General features: G+C 57.0%; 1 protein-coding gene across 1 annotated transcript in view; it reads left to right on the top strand.

The window, feature by feature from the left end:
• Positions 1-19,961, top strand: part of LTBP2 (latent transforming growth factor beta binding protein 2) — a 98,097-nt gene that overhangs the window by 71,490 nt on the left and 6,646 nt on the right. The window contains 15 exon segments of the mRNA XM_025869200.2: positions 565-729; positions 990-1,205; positions 2,304-2,323; positions 3,438-3,477; positions 4,214-4,327; positions 6,461-6,589; positions 7,248-7,376; positions 10,629-10,748; positions 15,546-15,665; positions 16,750-16,872; positions 17,104-17,229; positions 17,678-17,803; positions 18,577-18,699; positions 18,804-18,929; positions 19,332-19,454. Of these exon segments, the coding sequence (XP_025724985.1) occupies positions 565-729; positions 990-1,205; positions 2,304-2,323; positions 3,438-3,477; positions 4,214-4,327; positions 6,461-6,589; positions 7,248-7,376; positions 10,629-10,748; positions 15,546-15,665; positions 16,750-16,872; positions 17,104-17,229; positions 17,678-17,803; positions 18,577-18,699; positions 18,804-18,929; positions 19,332-19,454 (1,800 nt within the window).

Here is a 19,961-nt window from a genome sequence, read left to right as displayed (position 1 = left end):
ATCTAAACCCAGCGTAGCTCACACTCACGGTGGTTCATAGAATTTTGATTTGCAGATCTAGCCATCCATGCCCATGGGTCCAGCGAGCATTTACTGTGCTCTTGTACCAGGCACTGAACAGGGTGCTGGGCTACAAAGATGGCCAAGACAGGGTCCCTGTCCTCAAAGCTCCCCATTAGGCCTTTGGCTCTCACCTTGTCCTGTCTCCCCAGGGAGACTGTGGCCCTAGAGCACATTGCTCCTCACCCATCCCCAGGCCGATGCCTTTTGTAAATACCTGTACACTCAGCACCTGGAGACAAGCACGTACATCCCCATTTCCTGCCCTCCGGCTCTCCACAAGAGGGTGGAAGTCAAGGGGCCCCTCCAACGGGTAACACAAGGAGATGCCAAAGCCTTCCACGACGGCCATTCCTCCCAACATTCCTTTAGCATTTCCAGGGCCTGAACCTACAGATTGAGACTCGGGCCAGGCCAGCTGGGTGGCTGCCCACTGCCCCCCTCCTCCCCACACTTCCCCTGAGGCTGGCCACCTGCCCACCCCACCTGTTGTGTCTGTTGCAGCCGACAAGGCCGTCTCCATGCAGCAGGGGCTGTGCTACCGGTCGCTGGGGCCTGGCACCTGCACCCTGCCTTTGGCCCAGAGCATCACCAAGCAAATCTGCTGCTGCAGCCGAGTGGGCAAAGCTTGGGGCAGCAAGTGTGAGAGATGCCCCCTGCCTGGCACAGGTAAGCATCTGTCCCAGTCTCATCTCCGGCCACCAAGGGGCTTCCTCCAAGCCAGTGACCATTTTCCCCTACCTGGACCTCACCTCAAGCCAGAAGACCCTTAGTCCTTCCTTCCTTCCTGCTCAACTCCTTGCCCCAACCTGGGGCCCTCCCTCCCTCGCTGCCACAAGTGCTTGTCCCCCGAAGGGAGGGAAGGGAGGGCCCGGGTTTCCCTCAGGAACTGCGCCGCTCAGCTTGTCCTCTGTCCGGTGACCTTGCAGAGGCCTTCAGGGAGATCTGCCCTGCTGGCCACGGCTACACCTACTCGAGCTCACATATCCGCCTGGCCATGAGGAAGGCCGAGGAGGAGGAACTGGCCAGGCCCTCCAGGGAGCAAGCACAGAAGAGCTACGGGACCCCGCCGGGGCCAGCGGAGAGGCAGCCGCTCCGGGCCGTCACTGACACCTGGCTAGAGCCCGAGACCGTCCCCGACAAGGGTATCTGGGCTGCGGGAGGTGCTGAGGGGTTCCCCTGCACCCCCCCCAAAGAGCCCCTGGGTACTTATCTTGGACCCATGGCTTCCCAAGTCTGGAGCAGGAGGAGAGGGAGTTTAGAGCAGCAGTGCCCAGCCCCAGGAACCCACCGCCCGGCGTGCTGGGAAGGCCTCACCTCCTTCCCCTCACGTATGGGGTCAAAGGTGCCCACACCCCAAGGGGTGCTGCTGGAGGTGGGAGAGATCAGCGGCAGCCCCAACCCCAGCTGATCAGGCCTTTCCGCCCCCGGCCCCCGGCCGTGCAGCTTCTGGGCTGGTGCTGGCCGGAGGGACTGAGAGCTGGCAGGGAGACCCTGGGGAGTCTGGCTGCTGTAGTTCCCCTCCCTGGCCTTAGAGTCTGAGCACTAACTGCAGCTCCATCACCTTGGGCCCAGGAGGCACAGGCTGGAGAGAGAGGCTGAGGCACCCCTGGAGGGGGTCCCGGGAACCACACTGAAAGCACACCCAGGTTCCTGGTAGCCCACAGTGCAGGAGGCCAAGGACATATTAAGACCAGGAGAGCTATGTGATGGCCAAAATTGCCCCAGGAATCTGGAACAGACAGAGAGGGAAGTCAGGACAGAGCCCCAGTGGTCATGGGAACTGGACCCTGGCCAGGCCAGGAGCAGCTCCTCTCTTTCTAGAACTGTTGCCCGGGGCTGTAGCCCAGGGCAGGGGCGGAGTGACGCGGCGTGGCGGGGAGGCTTGAGAAGGAGCGGTGGCAGAGCAAAGAGGAAGGTTACATCCAGGACTGACAGCTGGACTGGCCCAGGAAAGGGTGGGACTCGTCCCTGAGGCCTTAGAGGAAGGCAAGAGATTTCCTCTCACCAAGGAAGCCACCTTGTAGGCCCTCCAGACCTGGCATTCTGGGGGAATCTGTGGTGGCCAGTCCTGGCAGGGCGGGAGGGGCAGAAGCAGGTAATAAGATTCTGCACTCTCTCCACGGCTGACCTCTGGGGACAAGTCAGGAGGTCAGAGACTGAACCAACCCTGGCCATGGGTGGAGGGGAGAAGGCAGCCTGGCTCTCCTCCCTGAGCTCATGCTCTCGCCTTTCCTTCCCAGGAGACTCTCAGGCTGGCCAGGTGAGTGCATCCTCCCAGCAGGGCTGGGCAAGCGGGGCAGAGAGGGGGACAGGGTCGCCACTGACGCTGCAGGGCGGTGTCCCCTGAAGGAGGAAAGGGAGACAGATGGATTATGTGTAGAGTGTTACCTGGAGCGATACTGGAGTGGGAGGGTCCATCCAAAGACCTGGTTTTACCCTAAGGGAAGTGAGAACAGCTCTTGAACAAGTGTTCTCTCATTTGGGGTGCTCTGGGGCCCCCTTCAGAAAGGAAGTAGGAACATGTCTTGTTAGTCCCGGCTCTGCAGGTAAGGTCTAGAACTGGTTCCAGATTAATTCTGGATTCGGCACTTTCTGAGCCTGACTTGCTTATACCTCAAGATCTCTGTGGGTGGCTTGTGGGGAAGCGGAAACAGAGCAGTGGATGGCCTCAAACCACTTCACGGCCTTCCCTGGGCCCAGGATTCCCCTGTAAAGAACCGAATGTCCTCCTAGAAAAACATTCCAGAAGAGTGAACCTGCTTCTTCCCTCACCTGTCTGCCCCTCCCACCCACAGACCTGACTGGCCCCAAACACCGTTTCTCCAGGGAGCTACTTCTCTCCCTGGAAAATCATGTGTTGTCCTCCCAGACCAGAGTTCTCTGTCCATGTCCTCACAGCCCCCAGTGTGCCCCTGACCCTCCTGGGTCACTGCCCCTGGCCGGTCGCTGTGGTGAGGGACGCCAGGTATGGCCTAGGGTCTCGGCCTCACCACACCGGTCCTGTGACCCTAGGGAGGCTGGTGAACCTTGAGCGTCTGCCGCTTTATCTGGGCTCATGGCATTGAGAGAATCGTCAAGCTTTGCTGATGTGACACTGAGCGGGCACAGCACATACATCAGCTCACTTAGTCCTCACAACCGACTGTCACAGGCTAGTTGAGCAGATTAGTTAAGACAACAGACATAAAGTGCTGGCACAGTGCCCAGCATGTAGGAAGAACTCATCAAGAGCTGGAAGGAATGAGAAGGTGAATAAGTGAGGTGGCCGGGAAGCCTGGAGGCAGGGGTGAGTGTGGCGGAAGAAAGCACGCCACGGGGTGGGGGTGGGGGGGGCACCTAGGAACCAACAGTGACCTTCTCCTATGTCTGCGCAGGTCACAACCAGTGCTACCCAAGTTCCTGCCTGGGTCCCAGGTGAGTCCCTGCTCCTAGTGGCTCCCAGAAAACAGAAGGGAGGGAAGGAGACGCCATAGAATTTGTACCGTGGGCCAATACATGAGGTGGTGGCTGGTGTGACACGTGAATGCTTTTTTCAGGGCGCTCTAGCCACCTAAGGTGCTGTAAGGTCAGTGAAAGACGCTGAGCTGTTTTGCAAATATTTCCCTAGCCACAGCACCCTCTCTGCATTTCATGGTGCCACTCGACGTATAAAGGAGACCAAAGCAGAAGTGCAGGCTGAAGCAGGGGCCGGTCAGGTCCCCAGAGCCCTTCCCCTGTGGCCCATCTTCCTTTGGGAAATGGCCGGAGCTCTGCAGACCCCAGCTTGCTGAGGGTCACTGGAGTTGGGGACAGCACTGTCCAGGGGCTCTGTCTCCACCAAGCTAGTTGGCTTTGAACAAGTGGCCATTTCCACAAATCAGTCTCGTCCCCTGTGAAATGGAAGCTGAGACTGGGTGTGCTCAAGGACCCATTAGAGCTCTCAGGTTCTCTGAGTCTAGTTGGAGCCAGGTTAAGTTTCTGGAGCCTAGGGGGCAGAAGGGGCTGACCCACCCTAGGCTCCACCCCTGGTTCCGCAGTCGGAAGGGCAGGAGGGGGGAAGGGGCCACTGCCAGGATCTCCGCAGGGAACGTTGTCTGGGGGTGGGAAGGCGGGTGGCCAAGGGGCTGTGGCCCAGCTGCTCTCCCCTCTCCATCCCCCACCCCGCCCCCAGGAGATGCCGTCGAAAGACCAACGCCACCACCTCCTGGACAAGGGATTCCGGACAGCCAGGAAGCAGAGCATGTGACCACCCCGGCCGAGGGGCTGGTGGCCCTGGGCCCCTCAGGTACCTGCAGTCAGCCTGGTCAGAGCTGCGGCCTCTCCCACAGAGGCACCGTCTCCAGTGAACTCCCGCTCAGGCTCAGCACCCTGGCTTCACCTCAGAGGGTGCCCCTCGGGAACCCAGGAGTCCTGTCAGGATCACCAGTCAAGCGGGGGAGGAGGCAGAGAAGGGAGGTCTTGGGGGCGCCTCTTGCTCGGAGGCTTTCTAGAAGCATCCAGGGGCCCTCTGGAGGAAGGGCAGCGCAAGGAGCCTCCTGGAGCCTGGCTCCTCCAGGCTATTGACCCTGAGTCGCCTGAGTGCAGCCTCCTGCCCACAGTGAGGGCCAGCTTTCGGGAAGGAAAGTGCTTCTGTTCTCAAGGCTGTTTAACTGTCTGGGAGCCCGCGTTCCCCCTCTCTGGCCGGCTACAATGGTGAGGGGGTGCAGTGTGGGGGAGATCCCTGGCAAATCCACCTTGTTCTGGAATGTGCCCTCCTCAAAGGCTCATTGTCTGGGGACCTGGGTCAAGAGAAGCAAAGCTGGTGATGCCGCAGCTGCTCCCTGTGCAAGTGTATCCTTGCATGTGCGGCCCTCCCGTGTGTGCGCCCTCCCGTGTGCCCTCGCGGGGGGCTGGCTGACCGCTTCACCTCAGACTCAGCTCACCTCAGGGGAGAGGGGTAGCTCTGGATTTCTTCCGGCAAAGAGAGAGACTATACAGCCCGGTGGAACAATCCAGAGAGTGTGGGGTGGAGGAAGGGGTTGGCCCTCCTAGGCCTGAACCAGGGTATCCTGCCGCCCTTTCCCACTCCCTCTCTCCTCTGTGCTCAGGGAGGGTCCTCGTCCCCCCGGTAAGAGGAGCTGCGTTAAGGGGCTCCGCTGGGGATTCTCTGACAAGAAAAATGGGTCTGGAGGCAGGGACAGGAGTGAGGGGCAGGAGGAAGAGCCCAGGCTCAGCAGCAGCTCTCAGCTGTGTGGGGGGACAGAATCCCCCCCTCAGTCACCACCCACAGCTTAATCCCTCTTCTCCCCTGCCTTCCCCCAACCTCATCCCTCTGGGAGGATATTTAGAACCAGGCAGGGGGTCCCCATAAATCCCCTGGGCTGACACAAACTTGGAGCCAGGACAGGGACAGGGTAGCCTTGCAAACAGGCCAGGGCACATTCAATTCAGTCCAATTTAGTGAACGCCTTGACGCTCTGCTGGGGACCAACCCAGACCTCGTCCACTCCCTTGGGTCTCTGGGGTTACCTCAGTGCTGTGGGGCAGGGCAGGGGAGCCCTCGGCGTGTGGGCTTATGTCAAAGACCTCAGGGTAGACACAAGGCTGCAAGCGCCTCTCACTCCCATATTCAATCAGCACACCCTAAGCACCAGGCACTTTTCTAGTGTTAAGGACACAGTTCAAAAAAGTAGCCTCTATGCGGCCTCAGTGCTGAGTCCAGGCAAGTCAAACTGTTCCTGAATTCAGCATGTCTCCCCACTTTTTACCCCATAACCACCACCCAGGGCAGTCCCTGTTTGAATTATTTCAAAAGGTTTCTAAGAGCCCCCTGTGCCTTCCTGCCCAGTCCATCAGTCATCTGCTGACTTTCTGAGCAAGATGGCATGGCAAGATGAGGGGGTCTTTCTGAGATAGCTCTGATCATACCCCACCTTGCATGACCCCCTTTCTCATAGGCCTGTCTCAACATGGCATTCAAGGCCCTGCTCAGCTGGCCCCAACCCACCTCTTCTCTCTCCCTCTGGCAGGTGTCCCCCAATACCCTACTTACCAGCTCTGTCTATCTGTCTAGGGGAAAGGGAGGGCAGCTCTGGGGACTGTGGGTGAGAGCCATGCCCTTATTCAGGGAGAGGGCAGCCTGGAGGCCTCAGCAGGAGAGGCCCTTGGCTGGGACACGAGTTGGTGGAGCCCACTGAGTCTTGGTCAACTCTGTCCTGGGACTCGGGGTCCTGGGAGGGGTGCCATGCGGTTTTATACAAGACCATGCTACACACGGATATGGGAGGGTCCAGCCAAGAATGGAGTGAGGCTTCTGTGGGTCCTCTGAGGCCCCTGTGCCCTGCCCTCCACACTCTCCCATCCCACTCCACTGCCCGGCTTCACTGCCTTCATCTGTCCTCACCCCGCCATAACCTCTGCTTTGCTCTGTCTCCCACAGGCATTGACAGCTGTGCCGCCGGCGCCACCAACATCTGTGGGCCCGGAACGTGTGTGAACCTCCCAGACGGGTACAAATGCATCTGCAGCCCCGGCTACCAGCTGCACCCCAGCCAGGCCTACTGCACGGGTATGCACGGGGCATCCTGGGCTCACTCAACGGCTGGAGACAGAGTCAAGTGTCCAGGCAGCAGAAGGTCCAAGTGGTGCTGTGTGGTTGATGAGTTGCAGAAGACTACTAGCCCTATGGACAAAGCCAACCTTAACCTTGGGGAGATAAGTCTCTGGGAGCACTGTCCAATGAGTCTCCGGGACTCTGGGAGAGTGGGAAGCCACCCTAGGGCCCCCTGACTAGTGCCTGGAGCCCTCAGCTCTGAGATCAGCCCACCCTTCCAACTAGCCATCTTGCTGCCTCCAGAGCAGACCAAGGCCTACCCTAGTTGGAAATGTCTCCACTGATTTTCAGCCCCCTCAAGAGCTTGACACAGGAGAGAAACATCCAGTGTGCCCTAAAGGAAAGGAAGTGATCAGGGGGCCACTGGGGGAGGGGGACATGGGTCAGGGAGGAAGTGCTGGGCCACTACTCCAAGCCCTTGGTGCCTGAGTGGGCCCCATGGGCAGATGTCATAACCCCAGCCTTAGAGATTTTTCATCTCCCTTGCCTCCTCCTCCCACATCCCCCCTTGACCCACAGCACCATTCCCTGTCCAGCTCCTAGCATGGGCATGTTGCTGACAGGTGCCCAAAGGAAGTCCACCTGACCTCCTTCCCCACCTTCCTCTGCTCAGACGACAACGAGTGTCTGAGGGACCCCTGCATGGGAAGAGGGCGCTGCGTCAACCGAGTGGGTTCCTACTCCTGCTTCTGCTACCCTGGCTACACACTGGCCACCTCGGGGACCACACAGGAGTGCCAAGGTAAGCGAGCCTGCCTGCATCCCTGGGATGGGCTCAGGACCCACTAGAGAGTGTTGAGGTGGAAGAGGATCCAGGCGTTCACAGCACCCAGCCATTGCACTGCAGTGTGTGGAGCGCAGGGGCTTGAGAACAGAGACTCAGGGCTCTGACCTGGACCTGAGTGGAAGCCAACCCCTACGCTGAGACCAGACCAGAAGGAGAGGTTCGAACCTGAAAGACAACAACATTCACCAAGGCTCCAAGGAGATGTGGCTGGAGCTGAGTGTGTGAGGGGGTCAGGGACGTGGTGGAGATGAGGACTAAAAGGCTAGTCTCCAGATTATGTGCGACTAGGAGCTGCTTTCATTTTGGGTAAGGAGGGCGGCACATGAGGACACTGGCTGGGACTCCTGGCAGACAGGGGAGCCGGAGTGCCTTGGCAAGAGGGTCCCCAGCAGCTCAGAGAGCCTGCAGTCTTTGCACTTCCCTGGGAAGGCCTGTGTCTGTTGCCCCTGCACAGGGCCCTGGGCAAAGCGGCTTCCCACACAAACCCTTTAATATCCAGCATTTGCACCGAGATACACAGCCTCCGCATACATTTTTATGAATCAGCTCACAGAGGATATGACGCATCTCTTTCCAAGCAGTGCCTTATGATGCATAACGCAGCCGGAGCACTCACCGCTGCTCTTGAGGCTCTTGTGGCTGGTTCTGGCAGGGGCAGCCCAGCACTTATGCACAGTCCCCTTCTGGAGGCCAGGAAGCTGTGCATCCTCTCATTACCAGAGTCCCCCAGGTCCTAATCCCCTAAAGATCTGGTCTCCAGAGATCAGGGCCATGCAGGTCCCCTCACCTGATATGGGGGAAAGGGAAATAGAGGAGAATAACCAGCTAACTTAATGGGGGGGGGGCGTGGATTCATACCAAGCATTAAACACCTACATGCCAGGTACCATGTAAGCTCCGGGATCCTGCAGTGAGTCGGGTGTGTTCTCCTGGTGCTGTGGGATCCAGGTGAGGAAACAGCTGGTTCTCCGTGGAAGGATGCAGGCAGGTTTCGCTGCTGGAGTGTTAGAGCTGGGGCAGAGTAGTCCCCGGGACATTTCACGAGCACTTCTGTATGCTGGCACTGTCCTAAGCCCTTAATCATATGAAGCTCATCATCCCACCCCCAGGCGGTAGAAAGCCTTACCCCATTTTATAATTAAGTAAACTGAGGCTCAGAGAGGTGAAGTGTAATACCAGGGGACCTCATACCTAGTTGCAGCAGAGCTAGAAACAGAATCAAAGTCATTCTGGCCCCAAAGCATGGTTTGCTTCCTACACACTCCCTTACACGCACAGTGAGGGAATGGAGAAAGCAGAGAGTATTTCAGGGAAAGGGAACCATTTCTCCAGAGAGCAGAGTGGTGAACAAGCCTGGCATGCTCTGGGAATAATGATAAATCCAGTATGACTGGAGCGTGGGGTCTGAGGAGGAAGTGGCAGGAGCCAAGGCCAGTTTGTGAAGCCTTGAGTGCCAGGCTGAAGTGTTTGGACACCACCCTGCAGACAGTGAGCCACCAGGGGAGGTCTGTAAGCAGAGGGTGGCCATAGCACTCAGCTGGCTTTCAGGGACCTGACTCAGCAGCGCGGCTCAGAGCAGCCTGGGGGTCGTGAAGGAAGAGGCTGGGGGCAGGGGGCTTCTCTGGGCTTCGTCCCATGGGCAGGTGTTGTAGGTCAGAGGCCCAGCCTGGGGCACCTGCCGGGCACAAGCAGTGGGATGTCTCTGCCGGCCCCAGCAGTGGGGAGGGAGCCCCAGGTCAGCTGCCAGTGCCTCTCCCAGCAGGGCTCGGCTGCCACTCAGTAGGACCTTGCTCAGGATAACATCCACCTTCTACATTTTGCCAGTCTTATAAAGCAGTATCTCATTATTTAATTGTGTAGGAGTTATTTCATTAATCTGTATAATTAATATAAATTATGACCATTCCTGGAATTAAAATTAATAGAAGTATAAATTAATGGATCGATATAAATTATTTGAATATTAGATATTTTAAAAAAATATTTACTTTACTAATAAGTATGAACATCTCTTCGTACTTTAGCCACTGGGTTTCCTTATCTGAAAATTGCTTGTTCCTATTTTTTGCTCAGTTTTCCAGCGGTTGCTGGTTTTTCCTGTGGCTCCTTGGGAATTCCTTATATATTCCAGATACTTGCCTGGGTTTAGGTACTGCAACCCTCTCACTTCATCCTCTGCCCACTAACTAACCTTACCCACATGTCCTCCTTTTAACAGAAGTCCTTGATTCTGACGTATTGAAATTCACCTTTTTGCCTTATTTGTTATGCTTTTGGGGCTCTAGTTAAGAAGTCCTTCCCCACCCTAAGCTACAAAGATATCCTTCTACACTTTCTTTCATTGAAGTTATCTCATTTAATCTGCACAGTTACCCGGTGAAGAGTTTAAACCAGTGCCAGGGGGTGGGGGGCAAAGGTAAATCCTCCATTGATATGATGTGGGGGCAAGGGATGGGGCGTGGCCAAAGCAACCTTGAGTTGATCAAATGAACCTGTCCTTGAAATGGGGGTAGGACTCTGCTGACCATAAAGGCGAAGAAAGATACCCCACGTGGAGACGTCTGTGTGAACAAAGGCTTGGTGGCTGGACCGGTGGGGATCAGCAAACACAGCAAGGCTGGGGCCAGGTGGCAGAGGCCTTGTGAGCCAGGCTGAAACAGCAGGGAACCCTAGTAGCGTTTTAGGCAAGGGAGTGGCACGACCCGGGTCGGGCTTTTGAGCCGCTGTGGGGCACCAGGACGCTTTGGGACAATGGCATAAACCACTTCAGTAGGTCGCAGCTGCCTGAGACGCTCTTTCTCTGGCTGCTTAATCCCTAACTTTTAGGAAGGCCCTTAAGAACTCTAGAAGCAGACCTCTGGAGGAGGTATTGGGGTCAGGAAGGGGATTTTATTGGCCTCCTCAGATCATGCCATCTGGACTGCCACCTGACCTCAAGACCAGCCCTTTGCCTCAGGGTGAGGAGACAGCTTTGAGGGTCCCCAAGGCCCCCCAAAGTAGTGTCCCCAGGGAGAAAGGAACTCAGGGGTTTGCAGAGGCCTGAGCTAGATCAGTCTCAGACCTGGCCTGGGAGCCCCCACCAATCATGGCTGCATCAAGGATGCCTTTCCCACCGGGGCCTCAGCATGGTGTCCTTGTCCTCTGAAGAGATGCCCCAGGACTCCCTGCAGGGCTGGCCCAACTCAGGACTTTTCTGTGTGTTCACAGACATAGATGAGTGTGAGCAGCCAGGGGTGTGCCACGGGGGACGATGCACCAACACAGAGGGCTCGTACCACTGCCAGTGTGACCAGGGCTACATCATGGTCAGGAAGGGACACTGTCAAGGTAAGAAATGAGATAAGGGAGGCAGCCGGCCAGCCCACCACCTCTTGGTCCCTCCCCGGGGCGCTGCCTGCCCCCACCTCAACTTCCAGCTTGTCTCCGACTGGGCCCGTTGATGCTGAGCCCACTCCTGTGGACAGAGACTTGTCTGGGAATTCATGAGGCCTTCCATCCCCTCAGTGATATTTTGGCGTCCTGTCTGCCCCACAAAGCAGGGGAGCACAACCAATGTTATATACGTGAGAGCCCGGAACATCCCTCTATACAACGCTTCCCCTTGCCTTGAGTTATACTGTTCTCCCATATGACAGAGGAGAAGTTGGTCTCTCCGGGAGGAGTTTGGGGGTGTAGCCCTGGCCTACTTGCTAAAGCTTGTTAGGCTATGAGCTCCTTGGGGCTGGACCCTATCCTTAGATGACTCATGTGCGGACACCTGAGAAATGTCCTGCATTGGACAAATGTTAGCAAATGCTAGCTGAATGAGTAAATGAGTAAAGAATGGATGTGCGAGCCCCGATCATTGCTCCATTTCCCAGGCCCTGCCAAAAGGCGGCCGTGACATTGCCAAGTGGTCTCCTCACAGGCTGGCTGGAAGCCGCTATCATGCCAGCTCCTGGCAGTTCTGTGCCCACCCCCTCCTTGCCAGGCTGGGGTGTCAAATGCTTGCAAGAGGCCTACGTTATGTGCTAAGACTGGCCGAGATAGGAATGAAGGAGGGTAAAGCAAGGTTCTCTCTGGAAAGAAATCCTGCCCTTGACCCAAGTTTAGGACTAGCCACCGGCCAGCCTCCAGGTTTTTCCTGGCTGGGACTTGCCCTGGTTTCACAGGGTCCTGGAGGTAAATACCTTACGAAGGGAGAGTGCCCCTGTCCAATGCCATTACCAGGGAAGCCAAGTCCAGAGTCCTAGAAGGTCTTAGCAAAGGGGAGAGGTGGCTGGGGGTGGAGGACAGACAGCTCTCTAACTGTACCCCCCGGGGGTCCCCTTCTCCTCTCAATGCCTCCCTCTTGGTGTTCTCCCTTTAATACCCTGGCCTACGCGCCATCAAAGCCAAAATGCACTCTCTTTGTCCTCGTGAGCATGTTGGAGTCAGAAAGCCTGGCATCTTCCAGGAGAATGGAGAATGAGGGAGTTAGCTTTTGCTGGCTGCCTTCTATGTGCCAGGAGCTGTGTGAGGACTTAACAGATTATCTCGTTTAAGCATGACAACATGACAAATTTGACATTAGACTTTATTTAAAAAAAAAAAAAAAAGCAAAACTAAAGGAGATGAACCAAGAAAATACCAGGACATTAAAAAGATCAGATTTATACTAAGCAGTCCATGTTACAGGCATAGGCTCTGGTAGAGACGGGCCTGGGATTGGCTCTTGTCTTGACATCTGAAAATGCAAACCGTAATGCCCATCTCAGAGGCCCTTGTGAGGACCAAATAAGCCAATACATACGACAAGACCTCCAGTGCACAGGGGGTGGCATTTCTATGTGAGGGCCCCATTCTTTTTTACTTCTAGACTCCCCCCATGCTCCAGTCCACGCCTCTGGATTGTCCCCTTCCCTCCCGGAGGAAAAGTTCCAGACGCGCACCTTGGCTGGGAGGTCAGGGTGGGTTTCTGGCCCCGGGCAGACACTCAGGCTGCTGAAAGGACAGCCTGATGTAGCCTGCAAACTCTTCCAGGGTTTCCATCAGGAACCACAGACCCAGCCATCACCCCGGGAGCCTGGTCAATTTCTTCTCCCTCTTTCTTCTCGCTCCAACTGAGAAACCACTCTCCATTTCAACTCAAAGTCTCTGGTGGAAGGCCCAAATGTTCTGGACAGTGGCCCATCCAAAGTCTCAGTGGCATTTCTGTCATACCAAGACTCTGGGTTCCCATGGAAAGGGGTAGACCCCTTGCAGACTGCCAGGCCTTTCCTGTGCCCCAACTGCATCCAAATTCTCCCGAGCTTCTGGCCCCAAGCGCCCTCCCGCTCCCACCCCGTGCTCTCACAAGGAGCCGAAACAGGGACCCTTACATTTCCCCATGCAAAGGCTCCAGGATCTTCCCAGGGTGTAGAGCTGGTTGGCAAGCTGGTCCCGGGGCGCTTGTTTCCCTGGGTCTCCTGGGGTCTCTTCAGCAACCTCACAGCAAGAGGGTGTGAAGTTTTAGTCCCGTGGCCTCATTCTTTGGTGAACAACATGTGTTGAGGGCCACCTCTGTCCCAGCCACGGGCTAGGAAAATATAGCGATAAGTAAGACAGATAGCTCCTGCCCCCGGTTACCAAGCTATTAGAACCTACCAAAATATATGGTAATCTTAGATTAAAATTCAAATCCTAGACTAAGACTGCAGAACAATCTGGCTCCAGTCCACGTACCAGGTTGGTAGAACAGCCTCAGGATATCTGGTGACATCAGAATCTGTGCCCTGAACACAGACTGGTCAGAAGTGGAGTCTACTTCGTCTGGAATCTTTATCTGGCTCCTTTCAAAGGGCTTGGCAGATGGCTCTGTGACATCCACTCCCATTTGGGAGAGCCTTCCCTCTCCCACGTGCTGACCCACCTCTCGCATACAGTAATCGCCGGCGGGGCTCTGGTCTGAGGAAGGAAGCCAGCAGTGGGGTGCCGGGACAGACTAGGTTATGCTGCATTAATGAGCAACCCCAACCTTCATGACTTAGAACGCAGCAAGTTTATATCTGACCAATGCCACGTGTCCATCGTGGGTCAGCTGGGGATCGTGCCCCACGTTTCCTGACTCTAGAACTCGCCGAAAGGAATAGCCAGTGTCTTGAATGTGGCCAGTCTCCACGGAAGAAAGGAAGAGCACCCTTCACAGAGTGGCTCACGATTATGCTTTGGTCCATAAATGACACACTTCATAGCTCATGAGCCAGCGCTAACGCCCTGGTCCCACCCAACCACAGAGAACCAGGGGCACAAGCCCACCCTGGCCAGCAACGGGAGAGCTGGAATACTTAGTGAACAGCATCAGTACCACAAGTCTCCTAATGCCCAGCGTAAGACACTTTGGGTACCACCTCCACGAATGTGCCCAGAACATTTGGGGCAGGACAGACATCAGGGCTCTTTGCTCCTGCTAACTCTAATCTCCTTCCTACACTGCCTGATCCCTGCAGGAGAGATCCAAAGACTTCATTTTTCTGAGTGGTCCCAGAAAAGGGTCCTCACCTCTGCCTCTTTATCTCCTGAAGCAGGGATTACTTATCATTCCCAATGGCTTTGCCCATCTTCCTCCTGTACCTCAGCCAAGGCCCCGAGGCCATGGTGCTGGCTGCTCTCTCCTGGACGGCCAAAGTCAGTGGTCCTAGACTGTTCAATCCCCCTCCTGTCTCATTCTCTCCATCTCTGTCTTTACAGAAGCCCTTAGAATAGGTTAGCCCAGCCCAACCAAGGGCTCTTGGCTACCCTCTTTGTAGAGATGAGCCTTATCTCAGTGTCCCCAAGATTGCCTAGGGCTTCTGGGTATCTCCTTGCAGATACCCACCTGAACAACCACCTGCCCTGTGTATATCTTCCTCTTCTGGACTCTGGGGGGTGAAATTTTGGCCTTGAGAGGGTCCCAGTTCCCTGGGACAGAGGGCTTTGATGTGGCCTGACTTCTGCAGAACAAACAACCTCAAGGGAGACTCATTTTCGCTCTTCACTTCAGGGCCCATGTCTTGTTCTGTGACAACAGCTGCTGGCTTTCGTCCTTTTGCAGAAAGTCTGTGTTCTGACCCTTGGCCCTGCCTCCTGCATTCCCTCCATGGGCGCTAACTAGGTCCTCCTCTTGGGCAGGAGGGCTTCTGAATCTGCATAAGCCGGTGGACTTCCTCCAGGAGAGTGACAATTACCCTTTTAGGAAGAGTAAGTCCTCTTGTTTCCTCTGGAGCTCAATCTGTCACAAATAGGGACTGGGAGCCTCAACACTGAGCCCAAGGCACATCACGTCCTCCTGCAGTCCCAACCCGGAGTTCAAGCCCTGCGCTGTGACCTCCCTAACTCAGCGCAAGTCCCCCGTGTGCCCTGAGTGATGGATTTTCGGATACGCCGGGTCGCACCAGGAAGAACACTGCCTGCGGTCTCTGGGAGCAAGAACTCTGTTGTCCTCCTTGCTGTTCTTCTCCGAGGACTGGCTGCTCCTCTCCCTCCTCGGGTCCCCTCTTCCCCTGTTTGTCTGGTGCCCAGGCTCACCCTTTCTGACTCTCTTCTGGACCTCAGCAGAGTGCTGGGAGCCCTACGTGGTTCTCAGCTGGAACAAAAGTCTCTCCAGCCAAGAAGCCTTGCCAGCCTCCACCCATAACTCTGCATCGGCCTCAGGGCTGGTCTTTCCGAGATTGGGGGTCATCCTCGCTCCCCCTCTCCTGCTGCAGGAAAGCCCATTTTGCCTCCATTGCCCAGCTGGCGATCCGTTCTGGGGCCTCGGGGACCTGCTGTGCCAAGCATGCGCCATCCCGGTTATGTAGAGGAACAGGATTCACCCAGGCAGCTATGAAGGCCCTTCCCAGCAGTCCAGTTCACAAAGCAGAGCTCTCCCACCCTCCCAGGGCTAATGGTGACCATGGCCTCTGGCCCCACCCAGGGAGTCTCCCTTTCTAAAGTTCTTCTATCTCTCTCTTTTGTCCGGGACAGTGGGTGGGAGGTGGAGCTGGAAACACTGGACGGCACTCACTTTTTCCTAGTTTCTGTCTGGACAGAACCTGGCATCCCTCCCTCTCCCCCACCAAGGGCAGGGTCAAGGATTGGCTGCCTCACAGAACTACCCATGTGCTGTGGCTCCCAGGGATCACCAAGGAAGGGGATGTTATTTTGCAGATATCGACGAATGCCGTCACCCTGGCACCTGCCCCGACGGGAGATGCGTCAACTCCCCCGGATCCTACGCTTGCCTCGCCTGTGAGGAGGGCTACCGGGGCCAGAGCGGGAGCTGTGTAGGTGAGGGCTGCTCGCCAAGGCACTGAGAGGGCTGTGTGGCCTTGGGACCTCCGGTTGAGCCCACACACAGGGAGGGAAAGAGACGGGCAGAGGGAAGTGGCGTGGAGGCCACTGTCCTCCCTGACCTGGCTGGGTTCCCACATGACGTTGGCCATGAAATGGGTGTGCTTGGGTGACTGCTGCTCTGCCCTCTGAATCGGCTTGGGCGGGGGCCCCTTTGGCTCCTTGGCCATGTCCATCCCGGAGCTACAGCCCAAGGTCCCAGAAGCTTTTGTGGCCGGATCCTGCTGGGTAGAGTGAGTTGCCAAGAATCTTAGGAAGAGGCTGACTCTGGTGGTGTGAGCTCACAGCCAGGTCCTGCTGTGGTTCCCGGGCAGGAGGGGCCTTTGGCATCTCCACAGCAATGTCTAAACAGCAACACCTCACTGAACAGGGGTGCTCTTCTCCCCCCAGAGGGGGCTGCATGTCAGCTATAGAAGGAATGTTCTTTCCCATCAGTCCCTGCAGGAAGAAGGGCCCAGCGTTCAGAATGCCAGGAGGGACTGAATTGTGAATAGATGCTTTGAGGCTCTGGGGAGGGCAGGCATTTCCCAGGCCCTTGAGACTGCCACTCAGCCACCCAGGCATAGACTGGCCTCTCTCTGCATTGCCCACTCACGTACTGAAGCTGGTTGCTGGGCTGGGAACATAGAATCATACCAGTTTGGTTGGCAAGTAGGAGGCCAGAAAGGTGTAGATCTACTGTAAGGTGAATCAAGGTTCTAGGACATGTCATTCCGGGTGTCCTCAGATGGGCCAAACCAGCCTCAAGGCTGGGGGACCTGGCTCCCTTTTCTAGGACATATGCGGAGTGCTACGTGTTACCAGATGGAGCTGCAGTGGGCTCAGGAGGGAAGGGCACCCTGCCCTGCGTAGGTCGGGCGGGCGGGGGGGGGGGGCCAGGAGCAGGAACGACCTCAGCGCCTTCCCAGGATGGCCTGAGTGCTGATTCCCTGGCCTCATCATTAAGATGCCCTAAGCCTGACAATGGGTACTGCATGAAGGACAGGAGGCCCGCCCGCCATCTTGGACTTCTCTCCCACAGATATAAATGAGTGTCTGACCCCCGGGGTCTGCGCCCATGGAAAGTGCATCAACCTGGAGGGCTCCTTTAGATGCTCTTGTGAGCAGGGCTACAAGGTCACCACAGACGAGAAGGGCTGCCAAGGTACAAAGATGCTAAAGCACCTTCCTCTGCAGGCAAATCAGCCTACAGCTCCTTCCCTCTGCACACTCACTCCTAATCCAGCCCTGCGCCCACATCCCTGACCATGCTGACCCAGCCACACGTCCTGCCAAGACCCGTCCCTCACCTTACCCCTGCCGACCTGTCAGTCTCCGGCTGTCCTGCCATGTCTGTCCTGCAGAGCCCCACATAGAACTCACTGGCTTGTTTCAGATGTCGATGAGTGTGCCAGCCGGGCCTCGTGCCCCACGGGCCTGTGCCTCAACACCGAGGGTTCCTTCACCTGCTCGGCCTGCGAGAGTGGCTACTGGGTAAACGAGGACGGCACTGCCTGTGAAGGTAACCCCCGGGGAGGGGCTGGCGGAGGGGGACCAAGGATATAGGCCTTCTTACCTCCCAAAGAATCCTCTGTTCGTCCCCCAGCTTTGGGCTGATGCTGAGGGTCTCCAGGCTAGACTAGAGGACCCTAGAAATAGACTTGGCCCCGAGGAGAGCGTCTGTTGTCATCATCCCCAGGTTTGGAGGTGAGGACAGGAGGGAAAAAAGGGAGTCACAGAGACAAGAGGGAAGCTGATGGCAGAGTTGCCCCCAGGGCATTCTGAGGAGAGGGGGACAAGGGTTGTCCCACAGAAGGCCCACAGCCAGGGCCTGCCCCTCCCCAGGGGCCCGGAGAAAGGCCCACAAGCTCAGAGAGGGAGGCCAGAGGTGTGGGGAGCTTCCTGGTAGGAGGCCAGGTAGAGCGAGCCCTCCCGGGCCCCCAGGGTGACTGGCTGGCCCTCTGCCGCAGACCTAGATGAGTGCGCCTTCCCGGGAGTCTGCCCCTCAGGAGTCTGCACCAACACGGCCGGCTCCTTCTCCTGCAGGGACTGTGAGGCGGGCTACCGGCCCAGCGCCCTGGGCCACACTTGTGAAGGTGAGAACCCCCTTTCCCCCGCCACCATGAGGAAGGGGAGCACCGATGGGGTGCCAGAGACTAACCCACCACCCTTAGAGAAGGGAGTGACCAGACACAGCAGGGACTGCTTCCGGGCCAGGGGCTGCTCTGTCCACCTTGGATGGCATCTAAAGGACACCTATCCTCCCCCATCCCTCAACAGGGGTTGGAAAGACGGCTGCCAGTCTGGGTCTAGGGGTCAGTGAGCTACCAGATCGCAAGCTGCAGGGGAGTTTGTTCCACACGCAGCCTCCTGGGTTCTTTGTCAGGGTGGGAGCTGGGAGCGGATTTTGGAAAACATCGGCCTGTCCCAGGCAATCCGTAGACCTACTTCAAGAACCTAGTTTCTGTGACCTTCTCCGGTTCTCAATATCTGTTTCCTTCACTGATCTCTCATTTGTTTTCCCATCGCTTCTCCGTAAAATCTGAGCTGTCTCAGCCACGGTAAGGGCAGCGGGGTTTGGCCACCCTAGAGAGAGGCCACCCCTGCAGGGAGAGGCTGAATGTCCCCAAGGGCACCGTGTGGGCAGCCGGAGAAGGCCAGCTGGGCTTCTCCAGGCAGAAGTGGAAGGAGCTGCAGTCACGCTGCTCCCGGAGGCCCCCTCCCCAGCTATGCCGATTACAAGGGGATGACGCCCCTCCGGGTCCGGACTCCCCAGGCAGGGCACAGACCCTCTGGAGACCTCCCCGGTTGCCTCCTGTCCCTGGGAGGTGCCGCCACAGGCTGCCTTGCTCCGTGTGTGACCCTGCAGATGTGGATGAGTGTGAAGACTTCCGGAGCCGCTGCCGGGGAGGCGAGTGCACCAACACGGCCGGCTCCTACCAGTGCCTGTGCCCCCCAGGCTTCCAGCTGACCAATGGCACCGTGTGTGATGGTGAGTGGCTCCGCATCCCCATCGGGGACTGTGGGCAGTGAGTGGGGGGTCAGGGGAGGTGGCAGCACGCCTGGGAGACACCACTGCCTGCCTTCTCCTTGCAGACGTGGACGAGTGTGTGGGAGAGGAGTACTGCGCACCCCGTGGCGAGTGCCTCAACAGCCACGGGTCCTTCTTCTGTCTCTGTGCACCAGGCTTCGCCAGCGCAGAGGGGGGCACCAGCTGCCAGGGTGAGGAGCCAGCTGGGCCATGTCCACTTGCCAGCGGCAGGGGCTGCTGGCGGCTATGTCTAGACTGAAATGTGGTGCTCCCAGCCCCACCCAGGGATGGGAGGTGGGAGGCTGAGCGATGCCAGGGAGCCAGGTGTTGGGAAGGCACTCAGAGTCTTTCCAACAGGGCCTCTCTGCCACGTCTACGACAGACCGGCGCCCTCTGAACCCTTTGGGTGTCACCCTTCTGCCCTTGATAGTGCCTCAGTTCCAAGGGCTGCTCCCCGCAGCCTGGCCTCTGGCTTCCAGCTCGGGACACTTCCTCAGATCTTCTAGCCCCGAGCCGCTCTCTGGCTCTCCTCTGGGCTGCTTCGGGCCCTGGGGCCCCGTGGCTGGGTCTGCTGACAGGGTGCTCTATTCTAGATGTGGACGAATGTGCAGTCCCAGACCGGTGTCTGGGAGGACAGTGTGTCAACACCGAGGGCTCCTTCAGCTGTCTGTGTGAGGCCGGCTTCCAGCCCTCCCCAGAGAGCGGGGAGTGTGTGGGTAAGGGCTCCAGGGGGCGTGGATAGGGCGCTGCCCCACATCTGCCCACCTCCACCCCTGCCTGGTCCTCAGCTCCCCAGGACCAGAACTGCAGCTTGCAGGAAGCAGAGCACTTCCCACAGATTAATCATCCGACGGATAATGCATTTATTGAGCCTTGGCTGACTCAGGGCCTATCCAAAGATGACAAAATGAAGATAATCATAATCCTTGTGCTAGCAGAGCACACAGTCTAGTTTTTAAAGCCAAATTGATTCAATAGACATTAAACCCCCGCTAGGTTCAATGTCTTTTGCTAGGACAAATAGACAGTTATGGACAGTGTTGAAATTGAGCAAGGCAGACGGATATGAAGACAATTTTCTGCAATACACTTTGGTGAATGTTTTATATAACGAGAATCATAAAGTACTCTGCTACAGGGAGAAGGGGTGGGGGAAGGGGTGTCGCAGGCAGCTAGGAGCTCAGTGCTTTCCTAAATCACATATAGTTCTCTGCCTAGACAAT

This window comes from Callorhinus ursinus, unplaced genomic scaffold, assembly GCF_003265705.2.
Source record: "Callorhinus ursinus isolate GAN/ISIS: 27379988/994484 unplaced genomic scaffold, GSC_fseal_2.0 scaffold8, whole genome shotgun sequence".
Lineage (NCBI taxonomy): Eukaryota > Metazoa > Chordata > Mammalia > Carnivora > Otariidae > Callorhinus > Callorhinus ursinus.
This window is presented reverse-complemented; position numbering and strand designations above follow the sequence as displayed.